This window comes from Mercenaria mercenaria, chromosome 3 (genome assembly GCF_021730395.1).
Source record: "Mercenaria mercenaria strain notata chromosome 3, MADL_Memer_1, whole genome shotgun sequence".
Classification (NCBI taxonomy): Eukaryota; Metazoa; Mollusca; class Bivalvia; order Venerida; family Veneridae; genus Mercenaria; species Mercenaria mercenaria.
Window position 1 is genome coordinate 63819037 of NC_069363.1, and position 27256 is coordinate 63846292.

Below are 27256 nucleotides of genomic sequence, written 5' to 3' on the forward strand. Positions count from 1 at the left end.
GGAAAACTAACTTATATGCAAAAATACATTAGGAAGAATCTGTGGGAAAAAATGAAAGACTAAAATAATATTTTAGCATTCATGCCATGAGGCCAGGCTGTATTCAATGTATGAATCCAACAAGTCTCTTTCAAGAGCCTAAGGAAACAGGGATCATAGTTACAGAAAGAATGTATTTTTTTCTGTTTCAAAGAACACAAATGTTGAAGATTTTAACTATGACGAAACACTACACAATGTGTTAATAGCAGTTTAAACAGATGTGAGGTACAAATAACTGTTGCAAATTTTTCTTTCAAAGAATTTATTTGTCCAAAAAAAGTTCATGTTCCCAGTGAAAGGAAGTACATATTTATGATTCCATTTAGGCTCTTTATATAAATTGGTTATAAAACCTTGGATTCTTTTTTAAATTAACTTGTTAAAAAATACCTTTTCAAAAACGATTTTGTTACATTTATTTAAGAATTAAGGTGATTGTTTGATCTTTGATTGCTTTAAGGTTGTTGGGTATCAACACACTTAAATATTATCAACCATAATCTTGCTCTATAAACTACTATTTACTTTAATTTGTAAACGATAAATTTTTGATTATTTAAAATGATTTGCATGATTTTATCACGCTGATTTTATCGGAGAACGTCATTGCGCTACTAAATATTTTTGAATATCTGGTGCGTGAAAACTGGTATTACACTGGAATATTTAATTTTTTTTTATTAATTAGCTTGTCATTGTGATAAATTCTTGTGAAAAAAAAATATGTGAATGTTTGTGAATAAAATTAGTTTGTTAAACTTTTCTAAAGACTGATTAGGTTGGAAGTTTTAGCAAGTGAGAAATAGAACCATTTGGTATAATGTTTAAAGAGTAAAATATGTTTTGAAAAAAACTTTCACATTTTTTCCCAGTGATCTGTGCATATAGGCCTGTTGTGTCTCTCAGTATAAGGAAATAGGGATCATAGTTACAGAAAGAATGTATTTTTTTCTGTTTCAAAGAACACAAATGTTGAAGATTTTAACTATGACGAAACACTACTGGAGTATTGATAGCTCAAGCACTAGGCAGACTTGAGCAATTTTTGTGGTCCTTGGCTGTTTTATCTTTATTTTCTGTTTGGACTGCTGGAAACCCTCAAAACCTAGAGCATTATACCCATTCCCTTTCCACTTTGAGTGGTCAATGTTTTACTGTTGTTTTATTTGATTTTGAATAATAGCAACCAAACAAGTGTGTAAGCAGAAAACTTGGCTCTTTTGAAAAATGCTGCTGGTGATACTTTCAGTCAACCATTGAATCATGGTCTTCTCAGGATTTTGATTTTTGTTAGATTTTGTCTACATCTCGTAACAGAATGTGAATAAAAACTCAGGTCTTTTGATATATCTTTTATATTTAGTCACTATATTTAAGTTAAGAAATTGTGCAATTAACTTGTGCAATAAATCCTAGTTCTGTTCATATTACAGAAGCGTCCACTTGGTGACATAGAGACAAAGCACAGATACACACCCACACAGCCCGTGTTGTCATGCCGCACAGTCGACATAGACGTTAGTGGTACACGGACATACAGACCGAAATCGTCTGCTGATATCATCAGTGAACAACATGCGCTCATACACAAAATATACTCAAAAGCAAGGTTAGTAATAAATACAATGCCTTTGTTATGAATGGCTCTTAAAATGTACATTAATTTACACCTTTACCTGATCCTGATTTTGCATTGTCATAATCAAATAACCATGCTTTGGACTGTCATACATAGAACTTGAAAAATGATGAAAAGTATGTAATAATAATTGTATTTTTCAAAAATCAACCAAGGAAAAAAGTCCAGTAGGACAGACAGGAAATTGCATGTTCATGAAATAAATCAGTTATACCACGATGTAAATCACAATTAAAAAGACCAAGGTTTCTGTTTCAAGTGTTGTTCAAATCATTGATTGATTTATGTTCTTCATTGTTCCCAAATGCTACTTTTTTAGGCAGCTGTTAGACAATAAACACAATTTATTTGAAAGTACAGTTTTGGCCATAAATGGTTTATTTCTGTTTTATTTGACTTCTCCTAGTCAGTGAAGACCAAATATTCAGTATTAGCATATGATTGAAGTTTGAAAAAGAAGTATTTACTTGAACAAAGCGTTAAAGAGTAAATAATGAATCATTAAAGACGTATCATTAGCTGCAGTAAGTGTTTTATTGTTTGAGTTGGCAGCCAATTTCAAGTAGCCTTTTAATAAGAATTTCCCCATTTATCTTTGTAAGAGCAGGGAGAGAGTATTTTAGCTAAGACAGTGCCGTTCCCAAAGTTCCCGGTAATGGTATTTGACAAACATATATCTAAATGTTTTAGTAATTTGCTTTTATTGGAAGTTTTAGTCATATTGTAAGAAAGAATGGAAATTTTATATTTCAAACAAATATTTCACTTTATGCAGAAATATAGCATCAGCTCCACCCAGGAGATCTAAGACGCCAAGGAAAAATGCCACCAATGACAATAACAGCCAAAACAAGGAAAATAATCTCAAATCAGGTATGTACTTTTATGATTCATTTTGTCTACAAACTGACGGTGCATTTTCACTTTTAATATATTAGAATTTAATCTAGAACCCTACTAAATGTACAGTAAGATCATGCGCAAGTTCTGCTTTCAGACTAGGGTAACTTGAGTCCCTCGATAGAAGAAAATCTTCTACGAGGTGGGGTTGACTGGTTCCCAGCTTATAATGGTCACTCAAAACGAGCAGGGCAAAAGTAGATTTACTTATTGCCAGGGTCAAGACTGTGATTGGTCTGTAATTTTATAGGTTATATTAACATGACAGCGATCCTACCCTAGAGTTTTTCAGCTGAACTCAACTGGCCCTGTGTATTTTGTTATATTCTGTAATAAAAACGTGTATTGCAATGGACATTGAAGGGGCCTGCCTCCAGATCTTCATTATTGTATCAGAATTGTCATGTTATTTTCGAATTAAAAGAAAAAAGCAGAACAGGAGGGGTGTCTCCTTTTAAGGTGGTTGCAAACAACTTGAAGTCACTAATTCATTGTTATTGATCAACCATATAGCAAACATACCTTCACTACATATTACTTTAAATATTTAAACCTTTTATTATATAACTTTCAGTGGAAGTTCAAGGTCGGCCATTAACCTCACTCTCGCAGAGACCTTCCGATCACACAAGCACAAGAACAAACACTTCAAACAAAAGACCAAAAACTACAGGTAGATATTTTGCATATTTTCCCATAAGTCTGTATATTTTTCATATGCAATGCTGCAAAATCGGATGTAATTTTGTCGAAATTAAATTTTGTTGTTTCAGTCAGAAAGGCTATATTGTTAGGACATTACCTCAGTGATTTCTAACTTTAAAAGTAAAATAAATGGGAATTTTCAAGTTCAAGTTTTTTTGTTTTTTTGATTGACTTAAAAATTAAAAAGAATGATGATTTAACAGTGTAATAACGTTTTATTTGCGACATTAGTTTTTTGATTCCATAATATTTTTACCATAATGGATGAATATCTTGTAGAAAAGGATTTGATAAGCAGTTCAAGCTTCGCTCTCAGCATTCACAAAGATAGAGATAGAAATGTGTTCTCAAAGTTGTTTTGTAGGAAGTTGTGTTACATTTCAGGTCAAATAAAGAACAATAAGACAGTCCATGACAGTTTTATGGTAGTACATTCCGATCGTGAGTTGATAGAAACACGGAGATCATATCGCAGTCTTACTGACAAAATACATAAACACTGGGACCCGGAAAATCACGATTTGAACACCGGTACATACCAACGTGGGAAGAAACCTCCAGGTGTGCCAAGTGTAGACTCCTGGTTGACATTTAGTGGATCACAGACGGAACAGTCACAGGGAATAGTTGATGCTTTCGCAGGTGAGATTTTAAGCAAGTTGTGATTCCATTTTTTTTGTTCTATCCACAGCCTATTCTTTTAACACTGCCATCACATTTCACAGAGCTCTTTACATATTTCTTCTTCTTCTTCAAAAAAATTCAAAGGAAAGGTATACAATTTATAGAAATTTGCTACGTGTGAAAGCTGTTTTGCATGATTGTTGTTGTTGTTGTTTGCTGTTAATTCCGCGCTTACTATGCATATTTGCCAACTTTTTGCTTTTGCTGTAAAACAGATGTTGAACATTGCAAGCCCTTAATAACTGAAAAAAACTTTCTGCTAAATTTCTATAATGAACTTGTCCATCTTTCAATTTAGACAGTGCTATTAACTGTTAAAAGGGGTGCTTACCAAAAGATACTGACTGACTGGCTAACAGTGCAGATCATGATCTACACTGGTTGCAAAGGCAGAATCAGTTATGTCCAGCATGATAATGGTTAAAAACTGGATATTACTACATTTAAGAGTTTTAAAATATTGTTCAGTGTTTATTATATACGCCCTTATGATTGTTTGTTAAATTCATTTAAGTGTTTTCAAAATGTTTCAGATATGTTTGGGTGCTTCAAGCTTTTTATGTCAGTTTTTTTCTTGCTTTAATTGCCCCAAAATGTTAGCAACATCACACCATGTGTGGTAACCATTTGGTTGTAAAAATTGATCAAACAGAAAAAACTGGAGTTTTTTTATCCCACACCCTTTCACAGAGTAATCAAAACAAATAGGATTGTGTAAATTAAACATAAAGTGGGCTTTTATCTCAATAAGAGTAATTGATATGTGATGGTAGTGTTGAAGAGAACAACTTACTTATTTACAAGGCCATTTAATCATGATCAAAACATTTATCCTTCCAGAGACTGTCTTGCAATGTTTGAATAGTCGGCTTACATTTTGTACATTTTGATTTTATATATAATTTCACTTTTTGATTTTTTATGCCTCCACTGTTGAAGACCTGGAAGGTATAATTATAGTTCGAGCTGTCTGTCTGCCCATCATTTTATCTGTCCATTTGTCTGTCACATTTCTTGTGTACTGAACAAATGGAACTTGGTATACATCATCAACTTGAAGTGGGCTTAAAAATACTTTCAAGACATTCATGTCCGATTATTATTTTTTGTGTTGTCTTGTTTTTATGGCCTTTACAGTATTAAATTCACGTCTGTACCTGGTGTACTCAAGTCAACTTTTGCTCTTTCCATTCTATTCAAATGGAACTTGGTTAACATCATCAACATGAAATATACATATGCATATTTCTTGACTTTATATTTTATTCTATCAACTTATCAAGCATTTTCAGGGGACCTGTGTCACACAATATGTGATGTCTTGTTTCTTCTTTTCTTTTGTATTACAAAATAATTTTAATTTTTACATCAGTGTTTAATGCTAATTATTGCATGATTTTCACATCAGACAATATGCTTTACTATTATTGAATATAACGCAGAGCATGTGCTTGAATCATTTCTGGATGACTCGGAGGAGAGTAGCGACTCTGAAACGGAAGGTTGTACCACATTTCATCATGCTCTTAACTGTTATAACAGAGTTGCTTCTTAATTCAGGGTGGACAGGAATTACACAATTATTAAAAAAAAAATTAAAATGGGATTAGCTTTAATATTTTCTTTGAAAGAACTAACAGTAGAATTTTTGGTGGAAATATGTTTTTTTTATAGCAATAGTTTTCAGTATGTTTTGATCAACGTATGTTTTGATGCTATTATTACCGTTTTTATCTTCTTGCTTTTATTGTTAATTAAATAGACTTCGAGCCTGCCCACTTTAATCAGTAGGGAGAGGGCAGATCTATGAATTCAGGGGTTGTGAGTAATCAATCCCCAGGCTAGGTGTATGTTCTCTGTAACTATTTTTTTTTAAAAGACACTGTGTCTGAAATCATTCATCCTCCACCTTTGATAGATATGAGGAAGTTGGCATTACTTACAGAGAACAGGTTTGTACTGGTACAGAATCCAGGAACACTGGTTACTGGGTCAACTGCCCGCCCTAACTGAAATACTGTTGAAAAACGGCGTTAAACCCAAAACAGACAAAGAAACAATAGACTTGGATAGTAATCCTTTAAAAAAAAGCATTTACAGTGTAAATTATGAAGTATTTTATAACATTTAACATTATTCTGAACAGTAAAGTTACATAAGAAAAAATAACAGTAGAGTTGTTTGAGATAAATGCGATACCAGTAACTAGCGGCAATGTAGAAATTTTGACTTAGAAATTTTTGGACATCAGTAAAACAACTTCTGTGCCTCGCATATCAGTATTAGTTTCAGATGTTTTGTATTATACCAGATTTATATAGTGCCCTTGTTATGACAAATAAGTTCAAAGGCAGCATTTAACGAACATATGCAGCCAATTGGGGTACTAAATGATGTATTGTATATGTGATTCTTTGTAGTGGATGGCCAGTGATAAAATACATGAGCCGTACCATGAGAAAACCAACATAGTGGGTTTGCGACCAGCATGGATCCAGACCAGCCTGCGCATCCACGCAGTATGGTCAGGATCCATGCTGTTCGCTTTCAAAGCCTATTGTAATTAGAGAAACCGTTAGCGAACAGCATGGATCCTAACCAGACTGCGCGGATGCGCAGGCTGGTCTGGATCCATGCTGGTCGCAAACCCACTATGTTGGTTTTCCCATGGCATGGCTCACATCAGTCTGTCTCCTGTCCACCTTTTGATTTATGATACTGCAGATTTATGCTAGTTAAATGTGTTGTATTTCTATAAATAAACAGTTTGGGCATGTTTTGACTATAAGTAATGGCCATTTTCAACTCGTCCTTTACCAGCAGTTTCTAGGGTTTGGAAGTATCATGCTAAAGGTCTCAAAGTATGAACGTGAAATACCTCAAGTACCCTGTTTTGAAGTAATTAACTTTATTGTTTTAAAACTTTTTTTGACCTCAATCATTCATGAAAAAAAAGTGTCAATATTTCCTTAATAAAACTATGTGGATCATAAGGTAATTCTTTACTTAAAAATCTCTTTCTTGTGTAATACTATAATTGAGCCACGCCATGAAAAAACCAACATAGTGGGTTAGCGACCAGCATAGATCCAGACCAGCCTGCACATCCGCACAGTCTGCTCAGGATCCATGCTGTTCGCTTTCAGATCCTATTGCAATTAAAGAAACTGTTAGCGATCCATGCTGGTCGCAAACCCACTATGTTGATTTTCTCATGGCATGGCTCAATTTCTTTTTGAAAAAGTAGATTTTTATTTTATGCAATAACACAGTGAAACAGTGCTCAACCACACACCCTTGTTTATCCAAGCCTGATTAAGTGATTCAAGTCCTCCATGGCTAAGTGGTTGAAGTTACTGACTGAATCGCTTGCCCCTTGCTACTGTGGGTTTGAAACCTCACTTGGGGTGTGGAGTTCTTTCATGTGAGCAAACCATTGTCTTGGTCACCAGCCATTTCTTCTTCTGTTATCTATTCTTCGAGTACCTTGCTCATTTGCTTGTGTCCCAGAGGGACTGGTTTTTTTACTTCATTTAAATTGCTGTGGTGGTAGACATTTTAATTGCTTTTAGTTTGCATGGGATGATGTTTTAACCTGCATGCTAGGATGTTACTGATAGCTTTATCTGCTTTCTTGAGAATAACTGGGACCTCTCTGGCTTAGTGATTAAGGTTGTTGACTTCAGATTACTTGCCCCTTACTGATGTGGGACAAATCTTGCTTGGGGCATAGAGTTCTACATGTGAGGAAGGCATCCAGCTAACTTACAGAAGTTTTGTGGTTCTACCTGTGTGCCTGCCTATACCTAAAACAATGCCTAAAGGGGCAGCTGGGGGTCTTCCTCCACCATCAGAGCTTTATTCAAATAGGTATTATCATGGTATACGATAATGTCAATTACTTCATAGAATTTTAATATTTTGGTTCTCATAAATGCAGTTATATCATTAATTAATATGGTGAAAGCATGTAAGGAACAAAGAGTTCAGTCCCCCGAGCAACAAAGTGTGAAAATAACTGACTCTTGCATGAATCATTTGGTACTGAGGGATATTATGTCTAGGGACTGTTAGTGTCAGTTCTGTTTCGGTTTTTTGGGGATGTTTATAATTGGTCATGCTAAATTTACAGTGCTCAGTCAGGTGAATCAATTAGAAATAGCAGATGTTGCCCATTGAAAGCAGGCATTATTAGGACTTTCCGCTTTTTCAAATTTTTAAATGTAATAAAGTACACTTATTGCAGAGGAGCTATCTTGGACTGTGAAGTTCTCTTGTTCAGGTAACAATGATGACATGTGTCACTAGAGTAAATGATACCGCAGTTCGTGTATTGTGTAAATCAATATCAGGGTTTAAGATTTTTTTTTATCTATTGAAAGTCGGCGTTAAAATCTAATGGAGAAAAAGAGAAAAGATGAATGTTGTATGACATGCCGTCCTTTATGTTTCACAATATCATTTTTACAATATATTGAAATTGAATATATCTAGATAAAGCATAGATTTCTTGTCAAACGTTTTATCTTCTTTTGTGGTAAACGGTTCCAAAAGTAGCGTTTTTACATATCATAATTTTTATAATCACTTGAAATATCAATAATCCGAAATTTAACTGTCGTCATTAATGACAGATGCTATTCTACTGTACCTGTTGTTAAAATGTTTGCTATGAATTGATAAAATTTGTTAGGCAAACAAATTAAACAATTTAAAATGGATGTACTTTCATGCAAGATAATCAATTAATTACTTTTTTGTAAGCTGTTGTAAAATTTAATTGAAAGAAATTTTTTACAACTGTAAGCAGTTTTAATTGAAAATGAAAAGAAGACCGTCACAATATACGGCAACTTTTCTTTCGTTGACAGATTTGGAGACTGCGGGCGATTATTACAATGTCGAGGGAGGTGTAGGGAGTCGTATAGCCCAGCAATTACAAAAAGGGGACAAAATCAGGATTGGTATCAATGGAAGTTTACAATCCCTTGATTTGAAAGTGAAAAAATGGAGCAAAGAAGATAGTTACGTGTAAGTTTTATGTTTATTTTGAATGTTACACAATGCACATTGATTTTAACCTTTAGCCTGCTAAATTTCTAAAATGGACTGGTCCATCATTGAATTTTGGCAGTACCATTTATTATTCAAAGGGGTGTTCAATGAAAATTTACTGACTGAATAGCCAACAGTGCAGGCTGATCTTGGTCTGCGCTGGTCGCAAAGGCAGAATCACTTGCCGTCAACAGGCTAAAGGTTATAATGAACATTTGAAATAGAATTAGAAGTCTTGACTACATTGCAAAGAAAGGAAGCCACCTGAATTAACCCTTAGCCTGCTGGCGGCGATTGGTTTTGCCTTTGCGACCAGTGCAGACCAAGATCAGCCTGCACATCCGTGCAGGCTGATCATGGTCTGCACTGTTCGCTATTCAGTTAGTAAATTTTCAGTGAACACCCCTTCGAATAATAAATGGTGTTGCCCAGACTGAATGATGGAACAGTCCATTTTAGAAATTTAGCAGGCTAAGGGTTAAGCAGTAAGTACATGTATAATTATTATAGTTTAATAGTGAAGTATTTACATAGAAAAGAAATAGACAGACACCTCCACTTGACTTGTATTCAGAACAGATGCGAGGTTTTGAAAAGTTACATTTCTTGGCAGAAGGTCACTTTAAAAACTGAATAAGGTTCTATGCTCTTTATCTCATTTGTATCTTGACTTTATTGTACCCTGGATGGAGTAAAGAGTTATCACATGATTGTATTGAAAGTGGAGAGGCAAACCTGAGACATCCCACTTTTTCTACATACTTTAATTTTGGCTAGAGTGCAAGAGGTCTACTTCAGAAAGGTTGAGATAAAATAAAGAACTACACAGTTATACGAATTAAAGTTCCAATGTTTCAATAGTATAATTACACAATTCTTGATGAAGACAAAAGCCGAGGTAGGTGATGCTATTTTCTCACTGGTCATTGAAATTGAAACTCATGCCTTGGGAGAGTGGGATTTTGGAAGAATAAAAAAGTGTTGAAATGGTGACACATGTCTTTTAAATGTACACTAAGACATTTCTGCTGAGTTCTGTTGGACCTGAATAATTGTCCAGTCATCCGGTGTTGATCCTAAAGTTTTGTGTATTTCACAGAAAACCAAGTGAGGATGAGGAATGTAAGGAGAATATGGCAAAGAATGACAACATGGTGATACCTCTCTCCTGGGATGACCAGGTTCAAGTCTCCGAGGCCAGAATCCTCACTCCAAGAGGCCCTCCAGCTGATAAAGCCAGTCAGGTACCAGTCAACTTTAATACACTGAAAACAACTGCATAATGCTTTTCAACGAAAATATTACCAGCTGAAAATGCATAACTGTGGAGTATTTGTATCTTTCAATAGTACCCTGAAATGAATGATACTGCTCTTTTATGGCCCAATGTTTAGTTTGACATGCAGTATAATACCTGCTGATCTATTCATTAGAAATGACGTGCATACATGTAACTTTATGGTGAAAGTGAACTTTCAGGAACCGTCTTAGGGTTAGTGATTTGAAACAATGATTTAATGCTTTTCGACCAGTTATACATACCCTGGTCGAAGTTAATTTTTATTTCATGCTTTTCTATATAATAAAGTTAAATAGTTTATCTTGTATGAAAGTAATGTTAGCACTTTGTTCTTAGAAATATTTTCTTTGTTGCAGAACATGTGCACTTCAAGACCAGTTGTGTTTACAAAACTACTGCCAGATGACCTCAACTCAGTGAATGGTCCGTCATTTGCTGGAAAGAAAGAGGGTTTCCGAGTGAAACAACGCAAGAAAACAAAACCATGCATAGATGGAAAAGAAAGGGATAATAAAATTACAGTTGTTACAATAGACTCAAAGTCGGAGGAAGAAGAACAAAAAATTGAAAGTTTGACAGTTGAAGAAGTGATAAAACAAAACTGTGATGGTAAAAATAACGAGAAACAAAATGGCCGCCATGACGATGGTGAAAAACATTCTGTTACTTTCAGTTTAGCAGAGCCTGATGGGCGTGGACAGGAAGGTTTGTATAGTCCTAGTAAAGTGAGCATAGTTTCTAGTGGCAGTAGTGAGCAGAGACATCCGAAAGTTAAACCGTCTCAACCAACATTTAGTACAAAATATCAGGAAGTTGATCTTGACATCATAGGAACTCTAAGTGTGCCAAATGGCCAGAGACCTTTGTCAAGTGAATCTACAGGAAATCCTCCTAGCATTTATAGTAATAAATCGCTGTACACTCCGAAACAAAGTCAAGGTCGAGCTGGGAGTGCGCGTAGTTCAAGGAGTGGGTTGAAATCTGCTAAGTCAAGTCAGAGGTCACTTGGTACAAGTTCTTTGGTAAATATGACGGGATACAGGCAGAATGAAGCCGAGTATATTCAAATAGCAACTCCAGTGAAGAATCCAAATCCCGCACAGCAGAAGAAAGTTTCAGAGTACCCACCACAGAGCATGTCCAGTGATATGCCACGAGGGCACGTAACATATTCAGGAATCAGAGAACCGGTACCCTCTCCTGAATTAGAGGTAGAGGATGAAAACATTGAAAAATCTGAAGATCCACAGCCCCCAACTGTACAGATAAAGACTGTCAGTAAACCCTCAGCACAGGCACTGTCCATCAGTATTCCCACTGGAGAATTCACCGATTCTGCCTTGAATTCACCAACACGTGGTGCAGGTCCGGATGCCTCACCCCGGGTTAGACGTGCCAAAGATATGCGTGATGAACAAATTGATCAGATCACAACACTCCTTGTGGATGCTATCATAGGTCAGAATGATGATAAAACTGCCAAAAGTTAGCAAGTTCTTGGTGTTGTGTATAAACAGTATATACACTTACGTTTGAAAGACTACAAGCAAATGTTGTGCGTGTAACATACTTCTAAAGAACACTTTAATTTAAAAAAAAATTAATTAACTTAAATAATGTAACTCTTCAAATGCGACATGGAATGGAATTGTTTGAGATTGAGCAAAGCTTGTTTTGCAATCTATGCTTTTGCAACAGTTTCTTGGAATTGAGCCTCTGCCATTAATATTTTGCCAGTAACGAACAAGAAGGGATCCTTCTGGTAGCTAGCATGCTTTAGAAGCAAAATTACAGTTGAAGGATAACCAACAACTTTTGAAATTAGTGGTTTATCTTTTTGTATCCCAGCTGGCTAACTTTCAAGATTTTCAAACAGGCCAGTCAGCAAACAGGTTAAATTGCCATCGGCTGATGAGACAGATTTTCTCAACGATAATGCAGCAAAAATGTCTCAGTTTTCCCCTCTATATATGTAGGAAAGTTGTCATTTCAGTGTGGAGAACTAAATAAAACTGTCAGGTTGATTAACTTGTCATCAAAAAACAGCAGCAAATTAAGTTACTGATAAATTAAACATTTTGCGAGAAAAAACTCGTTGAATTTGGTCATATCTGCCTATTACGACAAATGTGATGTTTTTATTTTGAAAGTTGCTCTGTAGAAAGAGTTTTGTCATTTCTTTGTCAATGTGGCTATATTGTCTCTTTTGTCAACTCGTGAATCATGAAAGAATTACCTATTGAATTTAATAGTTGTAATGTTAGGCTTATTTTTTCAAGAAGTATATATTTATAGAATTAATGTAGTTGTAATCAGAACTGTATAGTTATATTTTGGCATCGTCAGGTGATGCTGTAAGTGAATCTCTGCATAACTAAGCCCTTCAGTTGGTCATTTTATGACATGGGCAGAGTAGTAAAACTTTAAGATTATAGTATTAAAGTATGAATAGTATATAATAATAATGTTAAAGTGGCATTATGCGCATCTTACTGCACATAGTGCGTTTTTGATGAATATTTTATAAAAGACATTTTCGGTTGCTGTGCATTTAAATGTGTTAAATTAAGAAATAATAAATTCCCAATCGAGGTTTATTGTAGAATAACCCGTGTTTTGAGTTCTTATGCGTAAGAATATATCACGAAGGCCATAGGCCTGAGTGATATATTGTTTTGCATAAGAACGAAAAACTCTGGTTATTCTACAATAAATCACACTTTGGAACTTGTTATATAGATTTTAACACAACATACTAGTATCAACAGTGTTAGAAAAAATGATAACTTTTTACGACCGTGCTACGCACCTGGATTGGATGACATCATTGCACGCGCGTGGGTTATTGTAGAATAACCAGAGATAGATTTTGCTCTACATGTATGTAGGTTATTTGCTGGTCGTGTTAGAATTAATAATGCATAAGTATTTGAAGTTGATGCTTTAGAAATAGTTCTTTTCTTCAGTCTTATACGCAGTGATCTCCCTTACCCTTAGGTAGAGATTTCTGAAGTTGAAGGGAAGCAACTCATGCATGCAGTTTGACTTTTCTTTAAAAGACTGCCCCAGTCAAAATAAGAAAAGTCATATTTGGACAGTTCTAATATTTCGCACTGGTAACAGGAAGAGTTTAGTATTTTGGGTTAAGCTATAATTTCCTCCTCCTGTTTTACACACACATCTATTTCAGCTGGATATTTACTTGAAAAATGTGCATAATTCCACTTTAACAGAGTACCTATGGGTCATAGATGTGATAAAGTATTTTGACACTTTATAGTGTGTGTAAATATTGTGTTAACATGTTAACCAGCGAAAAGAATCTTTTTTTTTTTTTAAGTTTTCCCTAAGTTCATCTTGGTTTTCGAAATTGTTTCTTAACTATTTGGTGCAGTAGCTATTATTCCAGATTTAAAACTATTTAACTGATTTGCAGCCTGTAAAGTATACACTATGTTTGCAGACTTTTTGAAGAATTTGGATTCTGTAAATATTTAAGACTTGTGTTAATACACTCGGGTACAGACAGAAAGTGTCACAACAGCATTTACAGGATTGTGCTGCCGTATGTAATCTTGAACTACAGGAGGATAAGGATTTCTTTATTTTTACCAGTCATAGCTTGAAATAGGAAATTCAGTTTATGTGTCAAAGTTATAAATATTTGTTATTTATTATCATTTTTTGCATTTAATTCTGTTAAATTTGGTAGCTTTATGGTCTTTGTTGTTTATTTTTGTCTGTTGATAACTATGTTACTGCTTGTCTTCAAAACAATCCCTACATAAAATCAATGATTTGTTCCAAATTTAAGTTGTTTTGCAAAACAGGCAATGATATATAATCATGCAGATTGCTAAGAAAATTTATGCCAAAATGATTTTTATATGTGAGCAACTCATGGACTATTTTATTGATAAGAATTATATTAAATAAATTAAATAATGTTGAACTTGTTTTTGTTTAGATATAAAGAAGATATATATACCACATGACTTTCAAGGTAAACAGCTTTTGAACATAGTTTACAGATTATTGGAGTTTTCTTGAAAAGAAATACTTCCTAAACTCAGAGGACTTCATTATTTCTCGTGTTTATCGAGAGTTCATAATTCCATTTCATGTTAGTATTGTTCTAGGGTGCCAAACTGAAACTGGTCTGCTTAATTAAACTTACCAGAGGTGACCATTTTTACTGTCTCAAGAAAGACAGGAGCCAAAGTCCTGATTGATCATTCAGTATGAAAACATCTATACCAGTTTTGTCTATGTGTCTTTTTGCCATTGTAACGTGTCAAATTATGTTTTACTTCATTGTTATGTTAGCATTTTTCACTTGTTTTAAGAATTCACAGACTTTTTTAGTTAAAACTGTACAAAGATTATGGAGAGCTATCCTACTCACCCCAGTGTCTGTTCAATATCCACAAACACAACTTGGTTGAAATTTTGATGTGCTTTCGATTTGCCTTGTTTTTACTTGATGAAATTGTTTGTTGTTCATCATCATCACCCACATCATGTTACTCAAGGGTCATAACTCTGACACCAGTTTTTCATGAATTATGCCTTAGAACTTAAAACTTAGAATTTCAGGTTAAAGTTTTCACTCTGTCTGAATTAGATCCAAGCTAGTTGTTGTTTCATGTAATCAGCAGAATCATATGACATGAACTGCATTACTCTGGGAGAAATATCCCATAAATTATGTCCCTTTTATTCTCAGAAAGTCCTTTTTATACTTAGAAATTCTGGTGTTTGTTTTGATGCACTTCCACTCTACCTCTGTCTTTGCTAAAATTAATGGATGTGTCCCAGACAACTGTTATCCCTTATCATCATCCAACATAAGGGGTATTAATCACTCCAGTGATAGCTCTAGTTTCCTCAGACTATCAGGTATCGGAATAGTCAAGCACACTGTCTTCTGTGACTGCTCTTATTAAAAAAAGTCTATGTTTTAACCTAAAGACTGTGATATTGTTAGTATTTTATTTTGTTTCAGTTGCTCATACCAATATATCAGACTATAGTCAGGGTTGTGTTATTTATAAATGTAATACACACAGAATTAATTTTGTGTTATTCTTGTTTTATGTGAAAGCAGCCAAATCTGTGTTAATTGTCCAGGTAAAACCAGCACATTTTCCAGGTAAATATTCACATTTCCAAAGCAGCCTCAGAAACTGTTTTCAAGATTTTGTATTAATCTGCCAAAATTCCATATCATATTTTTGTATGGGCATATCAGTTGCATTTCTAAGTGGTCAGATAAGATTTTTATTTTCAACTTTATATTTAACTTTTTCTTGAAAAGTATAAGAGCAATAGTTGTGAAACTTTGTACACTTGTTTTTTTTGCCATTAATTGAGTAAATAGACCAAGAGCCATAACTTTCACTTGCATTTTGTCAGATTGATGGTCCTTTTTGTACTTTGGAATGATGTTATAGGTATAAATTTCCGTTTAGGCCAGCTTTTCTTGAGTACTATAAGAGCTATAGCTCTGAAAGTTTGTACACTTGTTTGACATCATTAGTTGAGTATGCCAAGCACCACATTCCCATGCATTTTGTCAGAATTATGGCCCTTTTTTACTTAGAAAGTATTAGTTTCTTGGTTAAGTCCACTTTTCTTGGATACTATAAGAACAGTAAGTTGGAAACTTTGTACTTTGGTTTATTATGAGTAGGTTAGTAAGTAGGTCAAACACTGCGGTTCTCTCTCTACATTTTGTGAGGATTATGGCCCTTTGCATCTTCAAAAATTGGAATTTATTTGGTTCACATTTTTTGATAATATGACTTTGAAATTTTATATATTTTTTATCAACAGAAGGTGTGTAAGAAGGTCAAGAACCATAACACTTTTTTTTTGCATATTTTATTATGTGAGGCATTTACAGACCTGTGTTGTCACCCTCAGGCGATGCTCTTTTTGAACCTTGTCTTTAAAATGGCATTTGCAAATTTTTATACCAATCTGACTTGGCAGAAAAGCTAGTAGATCTGAAACTAGGAAAATGCAGTAGCTGAAACCATAAGAAAGAGTTTCGATAAGTTTAGCATGTTATTTATTTCTGACTTCTGCATAAATTACAGATGTGTTCATAAACCAGCGATTGGCTCTCGCTGGGGTGTTTGTTCTTTTAAAAAAAATTTGACAAAAAAAGCTTGGCACTTAGAAGACAGTTTTCTCTGAAACTTCTGCAGAAGTAATAATTTTTGTCACTACTTATATTGCTTAAAACTTTAATCACTGATATCATGTTGATCTTGCACCTACCAACAAGTATGGTGTCCAGTAAGGGACATGTATTCTTTATGGTCTGTATCAGTATTTTTTAAAGAATTTTGTTATCACAGTTTTATGATCTCAAAGTTACGTTTTAATCACGTTTTTATAGAACTCAACACACTTTTGCCTGGCACGCTGGTGCATAAAGTTCTGGCTTTTGCTATTTGTGCATATCTTCCTTAGATAAAGACTTGAAATCAAAAATAAAAATATTTGAAATTATATATGAGCCACGCCATGAGAAAACCAACATAGTGGGTTTGCGACCAGCATGGATCCAGACCAGCCTGCGCATCCGCGCAGTCTGGTCAGGATCCATGCTGTTCGCTAACAGTTTCTCTAATTACAATAGGCTTTAAAAACGAACAGCATGGATCCTGACCAGACTGCGCGGATGCGCAGGCTGGTCTGGATCCATGCTGGTCGCAAACCCACTATGTTGGTTTTCTCATGGCACGGCTCAATTACATTGCAAATACCATTCATATGAACGGTCGAAAGTATATCTGTAATATATAATGGTACTTATTCATAACCAGTTTTAATAATCAAATGATTTTTTGGTAAACTTTTAATTCATATTGAAAAAAAATGAAATTGATAGCAAATAATCACATGTTGTAATACTTATATAAGTATTTATATTGTATTTATGAAACGTTTGTTTACAAGGAATAAATATTTTTGTGATATTTGTTGTGTGTTTATGTATAGAATGTCAGGATTTACTGGCAACTCACAAATGGGAGCGGAATATGCCTAGTTGGGAACTTCGCCTGCTTGAGAGCATTTATCTTTATTTTCTGTGGGATTTTGCTTCTTGTGGGTAGAATTCTTAATTAACTTATCATATGCAGAAAGTTGATGGTTTTGCACATTATGTCTGCCCATTTATGGAAAGAGGCTAAACTCGAACACAAACACACTCACTGCCTATTTCTGAAAATAGTCCAGAAACAAAGTCCCTTGTGTTTTCGCTTTTTCCATAAAAAGCTTTGAAATGGTAAAAAGCTTTTAACCTGATATAGTTCAGATACTTAATAATGCCTATAGTGGGTTTAATTTATGTTAATTTACACAAGCCGTGCATTATTTCCCTTGTATATGAAAAAAAAATTTTTTTTAGCTCTGAGTTTTTGTGATCGTTCGATGTCCGGCGATGTCAACATTTAGCTTGTGTATGCGATAGAGGTTGTATTTTTCAACTGATCTTCATATATTTTGTCAGAATAATAACCATGATGAAATCTAGGCCAAGTTTGAAAATGGGTCATCTTGGGTCAAAAACTAGGTCACTAGGTCAAATCAAAGAAAAACTTTGTGTATGCGATAGAGGCTATATTTTTCAGCTGATCTTTATGAAATTTTGTCAGAATGATTGCCTTGATAAAATCTAGGCCAAGTTCGAAAATGGGTCATCTGGGATCAAAAACTAGGTCACTAGGTCAAATCAAAGAAAAACCTTGTGTATGCAATAGAAGCTGTATTTTTCAGTTGATCTTCATGAATTTTGGTCAGAATAATTGCCAGGATGAAGTCTAGGTCAAGTTCGAATATGGGTTATCTGGGGTCAAAAACTAGGTCACTAGGTCATCAAAGAAAAAGCTTGTGTATGCAATAGGGACTGCATTTTACACTGAATCTTCATGAAATTTAATCAGAATGTTTGTCTGAATGAAATCTAGGTCAAGTTTGAATTTGGGTAATCTGGTTTCAAAAACTAGGTAACCCGGTCAAATTAAAGAAAAACCGTGTTTACGCAATAGGGGCTGCATTTTACACTGGATATTCATAAAATTTTGTCAGATTGATTGCCTTGATAATATCTAGGTCAAGGTCGAATAAGGGTTATTTGGGGTCAAAAACTAGGTCACTAATTCAAATCAAAATAAAACCTTGTGTATGCGATAGAGGCTGTATTTTTCAACTGGTCTTCATGAAATTTTGTCAGAATGATAGCCTTGATGAAATCTAGGTCAAGTTCGAAAATGGGTCATCTTGGGTCAAAAAACTAGGTCACTAGGTCAAATCAAGGAAAAACCTTTTGTATGCAATAGGGGCTGCATTTTACGCTGGATTTTCATAAAATATAGTCAGAATGTTTGCCTTGATGACACCTAGGTCAGGTTTGAATATGGGTAATCTGGGATTAAAAACTTGGTCACTGGGTCAAATCAAAGAAAAAGCTTATGTGTTCGATAGAGGATCTTCATGAAATTTTGTCAGAATGATAGCCTTGATGAAATCTAGGTCAATTTCGAATATGGGTCATCTTAGGTAAAAAACTAGGTCACTAGGTCAAATCAAAGAAAATGCTTGTTTACACTCAAAATTTTTGCTCCAATTTTAATGAAAATTGGTCAGAATATTTGTTTCCATGAAATCACTAGGTCAAACATGTTTACACTGTTATGGTGTGTTTCTCAGGTGAGCGACCTAGGGCCATCTTGTCCCTCTTGTTTTACATATTTCTTAAAAACGCACAAATGTACAGGTATTCAACTTCCTGAAACAAAAGGTGGACACTTTAGTCTGGGACAGCACTCTGGATACAAGGCTGTTTTGTTAACAACTTCGTAACAGCCAACGATAGGTGTTAGTGTTTCATGTCAGAAAATAAAACGATGCTGTATGCATACGCTTTTCGTACTTGGCAAAATACAGATTAATTTGTATGTCGGAAGAAGACATAAGTTCGAATATAGGATGCTAAGTCTTAAAACAATTTTAGCTGTATTGAACGAGAAACAGTCATCACAACGCTAGCTGCACATTCACTGGTGTAAGAAAGTTTTTCGGATTGGGGTTGGGAGTTGGTAAGGTGTAGTGAGAGCCAACCTATCCATATTTTCCACAAAATGTTTTGGGTAACCACAAGAAAACGTTCTTACTGACAATAGAGAACTACAACCTACTTATAAAAGCTAGCCAGTATATCTAAATTCTTCCTTAAATCAGCTCTTTGCCTTTATTCGTAGTTGTTATCGGAGAAAAAAAAGTCAGATTTGGGGCAAAGTTGTGAGTGGGACGCAAATCATATGATCCTCCTCACCTCGCGCCTCCTCCGCGCGCGCACACACACGCACATACTTCTCGGTTTTCGTACGCCTGTATGACATTTAAATGACCAAGATATGATAACCCGGTACATCCATAACCATTATGGTCACAATAATACTCCGCACAGCTTCCCTCTAGACGTCTGGGCATACTCCTGCCGTAATACATTTTCAAACATACTCTGAATAATGGGATTTACGGATGAGGCGCAAGTTACCGCAAAAATGACCACTGAGGTGAATTTGTATCTGGTTCGCAAAGCATCCATTTAAAGAACTTGCTGCAGTTGCAAGGTCTCAGTTTTTTACCTATTTATATGCGGGATTTCCAGGGGTGTGTGTGGGTGGGGGGTTTGGGGGGTGGGGGTGGAATCAGGGCTAAAGCTAGGCTTAAAGTTCACTTCTCCGGCGAAGATTAGGGAGAAAGGAAGCTGCTTACCATGATATGTGCCACAGCATACAAGTCATAAGAAGGTACTCTTTATTATATAATTTCTTATCTTTCTTAAGTCTGTTAAGACTGAAAAGGAGTTTAAAGTAAATAAAAAAAATCCATAAAAATGCAAGTGGATTTATTTTCTTATTCTTGTAAATCTTATGTGATAAGATATGGCATGTCAAACGTTGCTAAATTATATATGTATGTTATTATTAATGTATGTTTGTTATTGTTATTCAATGTCGTGTCATTCATATTCTAAAATTTGCTATTGTTATTGTATATGTGGTCATTTTTATGGTATGTTCGACATTCTTATGGTAAAGGTCATTATTGTTATTCTGTTTCGTTATTGTTATTGTACTTTTGATATTGTTATTCAATGTCGTGTCATTCATATTCTAAGTCTTACCATTGTTATTGTTTATGTCGTTATTCTTATTGTATGTTCGATATTCTTATGGTAAAAGTCATTATTGTTATTCTGTTTCGTTATTGTTATTGTATCTTTTGATATTGCTATTCAATGTCGTGTCATTCATATTCTAAGTGTTACCATTGTTATTCTGTATGTCGTTATTCTTATTGTATGTCCGATATTCTTATTGTAAAAGACGTTATTGTTGTTGTATATTCATTATTGTCTTTGTAAGCTTGATATTCTTATTGTATGTGCGATTTCCCGCGATATAAATAGCACAGCGACGCTATACAAATACAATCACCTAGCATAGAATAAGAATGACACGTTTTGTAAATAGAATCGTCAGATATTGAACAACAAGGATGACTTTTACCATAAGAATATCGAACATACAATAAGAATAACGACATATACAATAACAATGGTAATACTTAGAATATGAATGACACGACATTGAATAGCAATATCAAAGATACAATAAGAATAACGAAATATAGAATAACAATAATGACTTTTACCATAAGAATATCGAATATACAATAAGAATAACGACATATACAATAACAATGGTAAGACTTAGAATATGAATGACACGACATTGAATAACAATATCAAAGATACAATAACAATAACGAAATATAGAATAAAAAATAATGACTTTTAGAATATGAATGACAAGACATTGAATAACAATAACAAACATACAATAATAATAACATACATATATAATTTAGCAACGTTTGACATGCCATAATAAGACCGTATTTCAAAGTATATTTTCCAGTCTAGCCCAATTGCTGCTCAAACAAACCAAGAAACCCCTGTAAATATAAATACAAGATAATCGACCGACTACGAAGTCTCTCTGTGTAGAAAAAAAGAACACTTTGACCCCTAAGTGTGACCTTGACCTTGAAGTGATGCATCCGAAACATGCGCTCTGCACGTCGTCTCGATGTGGTTAACATTTGTGCCAAGTTTCTTTGAAATCCTTCAAGAGGTTCTAGAGTTACAGAGCGGACACGAAATTGCTAACGGGCAGACGGGGGTATAACATAATACGTCCCTTCGGACGTATAAAAAGGGCAAGAACCAAAATATTTATTTGCGTATGCCAAGCACACATACAGGAATGTTGGCACCTGCGGGCCGTGCTCTTGTTGAAACTTGTCTTTAAAATGGCATTGACCGTGCCAATTTCACATAGCAGGAAGGTTAGTATGTTTGAAACTGGGAAAAGGTTATTGCTGAAAGCAAAAGGGAGATTTTTTCTAAATTCAGCACTAACTGCATTTCGTTGACATACAAAAATTAAGATATGTACATAAACTTTTGATTCACTGTATTTTCAAGAAGTTTGACAAAAGACTTTCTCTTATTTAACTTCTACAGAAGTAATTATGTCACCACTTATACTGCTGAGGTGTTTCAATGATCTTACAAACAATTATGGTGAAAAGTATCAAACATTTATTCTTTCTGGTCAGTACCAGTATTTTTTAAGAATTTTATTATCACAGAAGTTACTTTTTAATCACGTTTAGGTAGAACTTGGTACACTTTTGCCCGTCAGCTGTCAGATAATTTATAACGCAAAAAGTGGATCATGATGGTGTTATTTTACACAAGACACGCATGAAAAGCCAAAGAAACAGATTTTTCACATATTTATTAAAAAGAACAAAGTTACAAATATTTTAGCTTCCTGGAACGAAAGGTGGACACTTTAGTCTTGGACAGCACTCTGGATATGCGAGTGTTTTGTCAACAACTTCGTAACAGCCAATGACAGGGGTCACTGTATCACATCTGAAAAATTAGATATGGTTTAGAAAACATATTGCTTTGTCTTTCATGCACTGCAGAATGCTATAAATTTCTGTTGTATTTAGGTAGAAGACATGCGTTCATTTATAAGATGCTAGATATTTTCTCAATTTTCAAGATGTTAAATGTCTTTATTTTAACGAAAACAAGTTACGCAGTACTGAGCCGGTAACAATCGTCACATCACGAGGTGTGGGAGCGATTTTCGGGTTAGGAATGGGAGTGGAGTTGTAGTGAGAACAAAAAATAACCTACTGTAATCTACTTTGTAAAACATTTACTATGCAGTACAGCTATCTTCTTTTTTGTCTTAATTATTTTTTTTTTCTGTGAAAATATTTTTTTTCAGTGCCAAAAGGTGGGGGAGGGGGTGGGGCGCAAACATATATTGGTCCACCCACTATTCGTGTCCCTACGCCTGTATGTCACTGAAATATGTTAAAATATGATTACCCGCTACATCCATAGCCGTTATGGTCACAATAACACTCCATACAGCTTCCCGCTGGATTCCATCTATCGCCTATGCCTTTGTTGTCCGGGCATACTCCTGCAATAAATTCACATTGAATTTTCAATGATTTGCAACTGCATGAGGCACAAGTTACTGGTTAAAACAACAACTGAAGCGATTTTTTATCCCGTCTATCAAACATCCATTCAAAGTACCGAACGTAATGTTTGGCAATTTCGGGATTTTGCATACGTAATTGCAAGATTTCACGTATAATGACCAACCGCAAATCCAACCAGAAAAGCCGAATTCAACCATTTGATTAAATGATCTACCATTGGTGGAAAAAAATATAAAAAAAGCGTACTTGTGAAAAAAAGAAAACTTTTGCATGTTTCTTAAAGGTTGAAATAAGGAAATTTGGAGTGTAATTTTCTTCTCTTCTTTGTAGTCCTCATTTATAACAAGAAATATCTTTAAAAATGATGGTCGGCGAATTGTAATAAGGAAAGAAGTTTATGAATTTTTCATCTAACATTCATCTTTCATCTAACATTTTTCAAATTGCAAAACTAAACACCGCACTTTAACAATTTAAATGGTTCTCTTTTAATTTTTCGCAAAGGTTTCGTGGGGTTGCAATTTTGTTTCGTTTATCCTTAGACGAATAATTACAGCAGTAGTTTGATGAAGATTCATGAAGCGGTTCATGAGAAGAGGTCATTAAACGTGTTTATATTTTCAGCTAAATTGGTCCCTATCCCCATTTGTAACAAAATAGCAGGAGACCTTACGATATTGTTACACATCGTGTTTGATAAAAATCCATTACATTTTAGTGGTTAATGCGAAGAAAGGCATATCTACTTTTAGCTATAGTGGTCCCTAATAGGGCCCAAGTTCCTATATAAATAAATTTGGAAGAGGACCTTATAATGATGCTCCAGACCAAGTATGACAAAGATCCACCAACCTGTTCATGAGACGCTGTATAAAGGCATTTCTAGTTTTAGCTCTAGCAGCCCCTAAAAGGGGTTAAATGTCCCAGCTGAACAAAGTTGGCTGCGGGCTTAATAAAGATGCTACAAATCAAGTTTGATTAGAAAAAAAATCAATTAAAGGATTTTTTTATTTATTATTTTTATTTATTTCTAAAATAGGCCAACTGATCCCGCTTTAACAAATGCATATTCGCTATTCATGAATCTTTGGACAATGACGTCACACCTATAAAAAAGTGAAGATCAAGCAAAACATACAAGTGTACTTATTTCAATATTTCTGTTTCATAAGCAAAGTTTGGCCGTAGACATATCACATAGATAAACTGTATGCAGCGTACCTTCATTTCAGAGTAGTGAGATTCAGTCATTATATAGCATATATATGGTAAAACAGATTTCAACTGAGTTCAATATTTGCATACCATACTAAAGAAAAATATTCATATATAATAAATCAGTTAAATAATTTATAACAAATATATCAAAGCAAACAAGTACTCATTTTAATATGCAATCTGAATAAGTCACAAAAGCAAGAAACCTTTTCATATATAGACGACAATTGTAACAAGGAAAATCTTTTAAAAAGCACTTCTCTACATAAAAGACTCTTATCACACCCTTATTCATGTGATACGCAGACCGTATTCAGCTATTTCTTTAATTTGATATATGTTGGTATTTGAACAGGTTTTTATCATATTTATTAAACTTACTAAAGTATTTTGAGATATATCAATATTCTTGCCAAATATACTGAGCCAAAGTTAGCTTTAAAACTGTGAACAGCGTCGTTTAGGATAAACGCTTTGTCTACATTACACTCAGCGTAGCACAATCAACAGAGTGAAAGGAATTGACACTCTCGTCCAATCAGGCAGAGTGTTGCATAAATCTTCCATTTTGATAAATTATCTATAATGCGTTATCAAGTAGTTTGATTTGCAAACTGAAGTCACGTGGCATAGGTAACGAAAACGATTTAGACGGCGTCGCCGAAAATAAAATTGTTTCTTAAAAGAATGGTTTCGAGTAGATTCGTCAGCGCGATCGGAGACAATCGGTATTATGATAAATACAAGGTAGCTTAAAAAAACACCAATAAAATCTCTTTTTAGGTGATCTGTGACTGGTATGGAGCGCAACAGGGACTTGCACTCCGAATTTACCTACAAAATTATTTTGATTGCATCATATAACTAAAATATACGTAGCCCTCTACAGAACTGCCAACAAAGGATACCGAATGATCATAGTTTATGAAAACCTTAATTAAATGAATCCAGACACACCAGATACAACATCGTGAATATATAAGATATACTGAAAAGACTTACCGGTATAGAAGTAGTTGGATGCGTAAGCGCAAGCTACCAGACCTAAGATAATTAAGCACCTCATTTTCTTGTGTCTGCTGCCTTTGAGAACGACTGTGATACTAAATGAGTTTATAAACTTGACAAAACAGACACATCACTGTCTAAGACGATGAGAACTTGACATATTGCACTGATAAGGCACTGGTAGTTGATCTAACTATTGTAAAAGTCATCAGGTCAGTAAGTACGTAGAGGGCAAAGTGACCTAAATAGTAAAAGAACTAATATCTATTTCTTATTTCATCTCGTAAATTATTTATTTAATTGAATAAGAATTTAAAACTAAGTTTTCAACAAAAAACATACTGGATTCCGTGCCATTACTAATGTGTACTCGCAAGTATTCCACAACTTTCTTATATAAATCAAGAGGTGAGACGACTGCATGGCTTCAAGGAGCCTGCAAATCGAACTCGCGGAACAACAGTTTAAGTGAGCTCTACCTTCACAAACCGAGCAGATTGCACACAATACAAAAAGGTCCGTGATGACAATAAAAAAAACTAATTGATTAACTTATCATCTTTTATTAGCTCTTTGTGATAATCAAATAATACTACATCTATTACACCTCTCAATATATCCCTGCAAAGGTGCATACATGTTAGACCATGTAAGAGACTGTCTGTCGGCTCATGCTATTTCAGATATAGTTCTGCAGTTTTCAACTGCTTTGCTGACGGAGTGAGTGAGTTGGGTTTTACGGCGAATCGACACAAAATGGTCATATATCGCCGAGAACCTCAGTATGGTTTAGCATGTTTTATATTTGTAGGTTTGCCCAATTTTAATAAAGAGATAGCTGACTCTTGTAGCTGCTGACTCTTGTAGCTTGTTAAAAATTGCCTGGGATTAAACACCTTATCACATAAAATAACTTCACGGAGTATTAGTATATTAACGAAACTTTACCTACTTCCTTGTCTACAATATCTTATCTTTCTCAACTTTCGAAACTCTATTTTATTTTGAGGAACAAATTAAGCAGTTTTATTAATCAACAACTCCCATTCGTAAGATCATTCTGACCCTGAAAATAGTCGTGCATGCATATAGAGCGGGTGCTCATATTTCCAACTAGCATCTTAAATCAAACAATTTTCTAAACTCTTTGATATTGGCTAAATTTCAATTGATTTCAATTAACTAATGTCATCACTTTCTCGTCATATCCTACCGCTTTTGCCTGAAAGTCATTTTAATTGGCAACACGTTATCACATCTGACTTATGGCAGTGAGTTCAGGTAAGTAAAATTACAAGTTTGCTAATTTTTGGCACAAATTTTCGAAGGTTATCGGCAGACCATTTCATTTTATACAAAATAGTACCCAAACACGATTTTGGCATATAAATACATATCTTTCGCTACTGAAAAACAGGTAATGACGCTCTGACGCTCTGACATCACAGTACAGACAGGACGAGGTGGTCGGATTATGATACAACGTTCTGATTAGTGAATCTATTTCCGAACAAATGCAAAACCTTTTTGCCTCTTTTAAACAGTCCTGGTCCCAATCTGTTTTGGACTGACAGACTGCCAATGTTGGTCAGTTTGTTACAAAAAGAACATTTGCTAGAATCTAAATAAAGGTGTCTAGCTAAGGAGCAACACCTTAGCAGCAGCTGTAAAAACATTTTATAAGCCAGACTGTTCCCTCTCAATCCTGCTCGAGTTGCGGAGCCAAATTAATAATTATACCCCCAAAACAACTCAAATGAGCATGCTTCTAGCCCTTCTCCAACAGCTGTATCAAGTGCAGCGTTATCGCATGCTGTTATAATGGCAAATTCAGCCTCATGTACTGTATTTACCACTACCTCCACTACTGCATTTACAACTGCACCCAGTATCCTGTTGCCACATGCTTCCTTTGCTCTTGTACCATAATTGTCCGCTGCAGTATTACATTCAATCTGCCCTGGTACAATCCGACCTTTTTACAGAAGAAAGTTCTGCCGTCAGTTCTACGGCGTTTACCGCTTTCGCGAGTTCTCGAGTTCCCTGTTAACTGCTGTTGTGACAACCGCAATACCTGCTGAATC

The 27256-nt window shown here is 34.8% G+C and overlaps 1 protein-coding gene across 6 annotated transcripts in view; it reads left to right on the top strand.

Annotated features, from left to right (window-relative positions):
* The window catches only part of LOC123524535 (uncharacterized), a 49402-nt gene extending 32088 nt beyond the window's left edge, over positions 1-17314 (top strand). For 4 of the 6 annotated variants that reach the window (XM_045302790.2, XM_045302792.2, XM_045302789.2 and 1 more), the window contains 8 exons: positions 1476-1651; positions 2457-2554; positions 3156-3254; positions 3671-3928; positions 5413-5472; positions 8842-9001; positions 10125-10269; positions 10682-17314. In XM_045302790.2, the coding sequence (XP_045158725.2) occupies positions 1476-1651; positions 2457-2554; positions 3156-3254; positions 3671-3928; positions 5413-5472; positions 8842-9001; positions 10125-10269; positions 10682-11815 (2130 nt within the window). In that variant the 3' untranslated portion in view covers positions 11816-17314. The remainder of the gene's footprint in view (positions 1-1475; positions 1652-2456; positions 2555-3155; positions 3255-3670; positions 3929-5412; positions 5473-8841; positions 9002-10124; positions 10270-10681) is intronic. The other 2 variants (XM_045302797.2, XM_045302796.2) reach the window with 1 other exon arrangement.
* The last annotated feature ends 9942 nt before the right edge of the window (positions 17315-27256 follow it).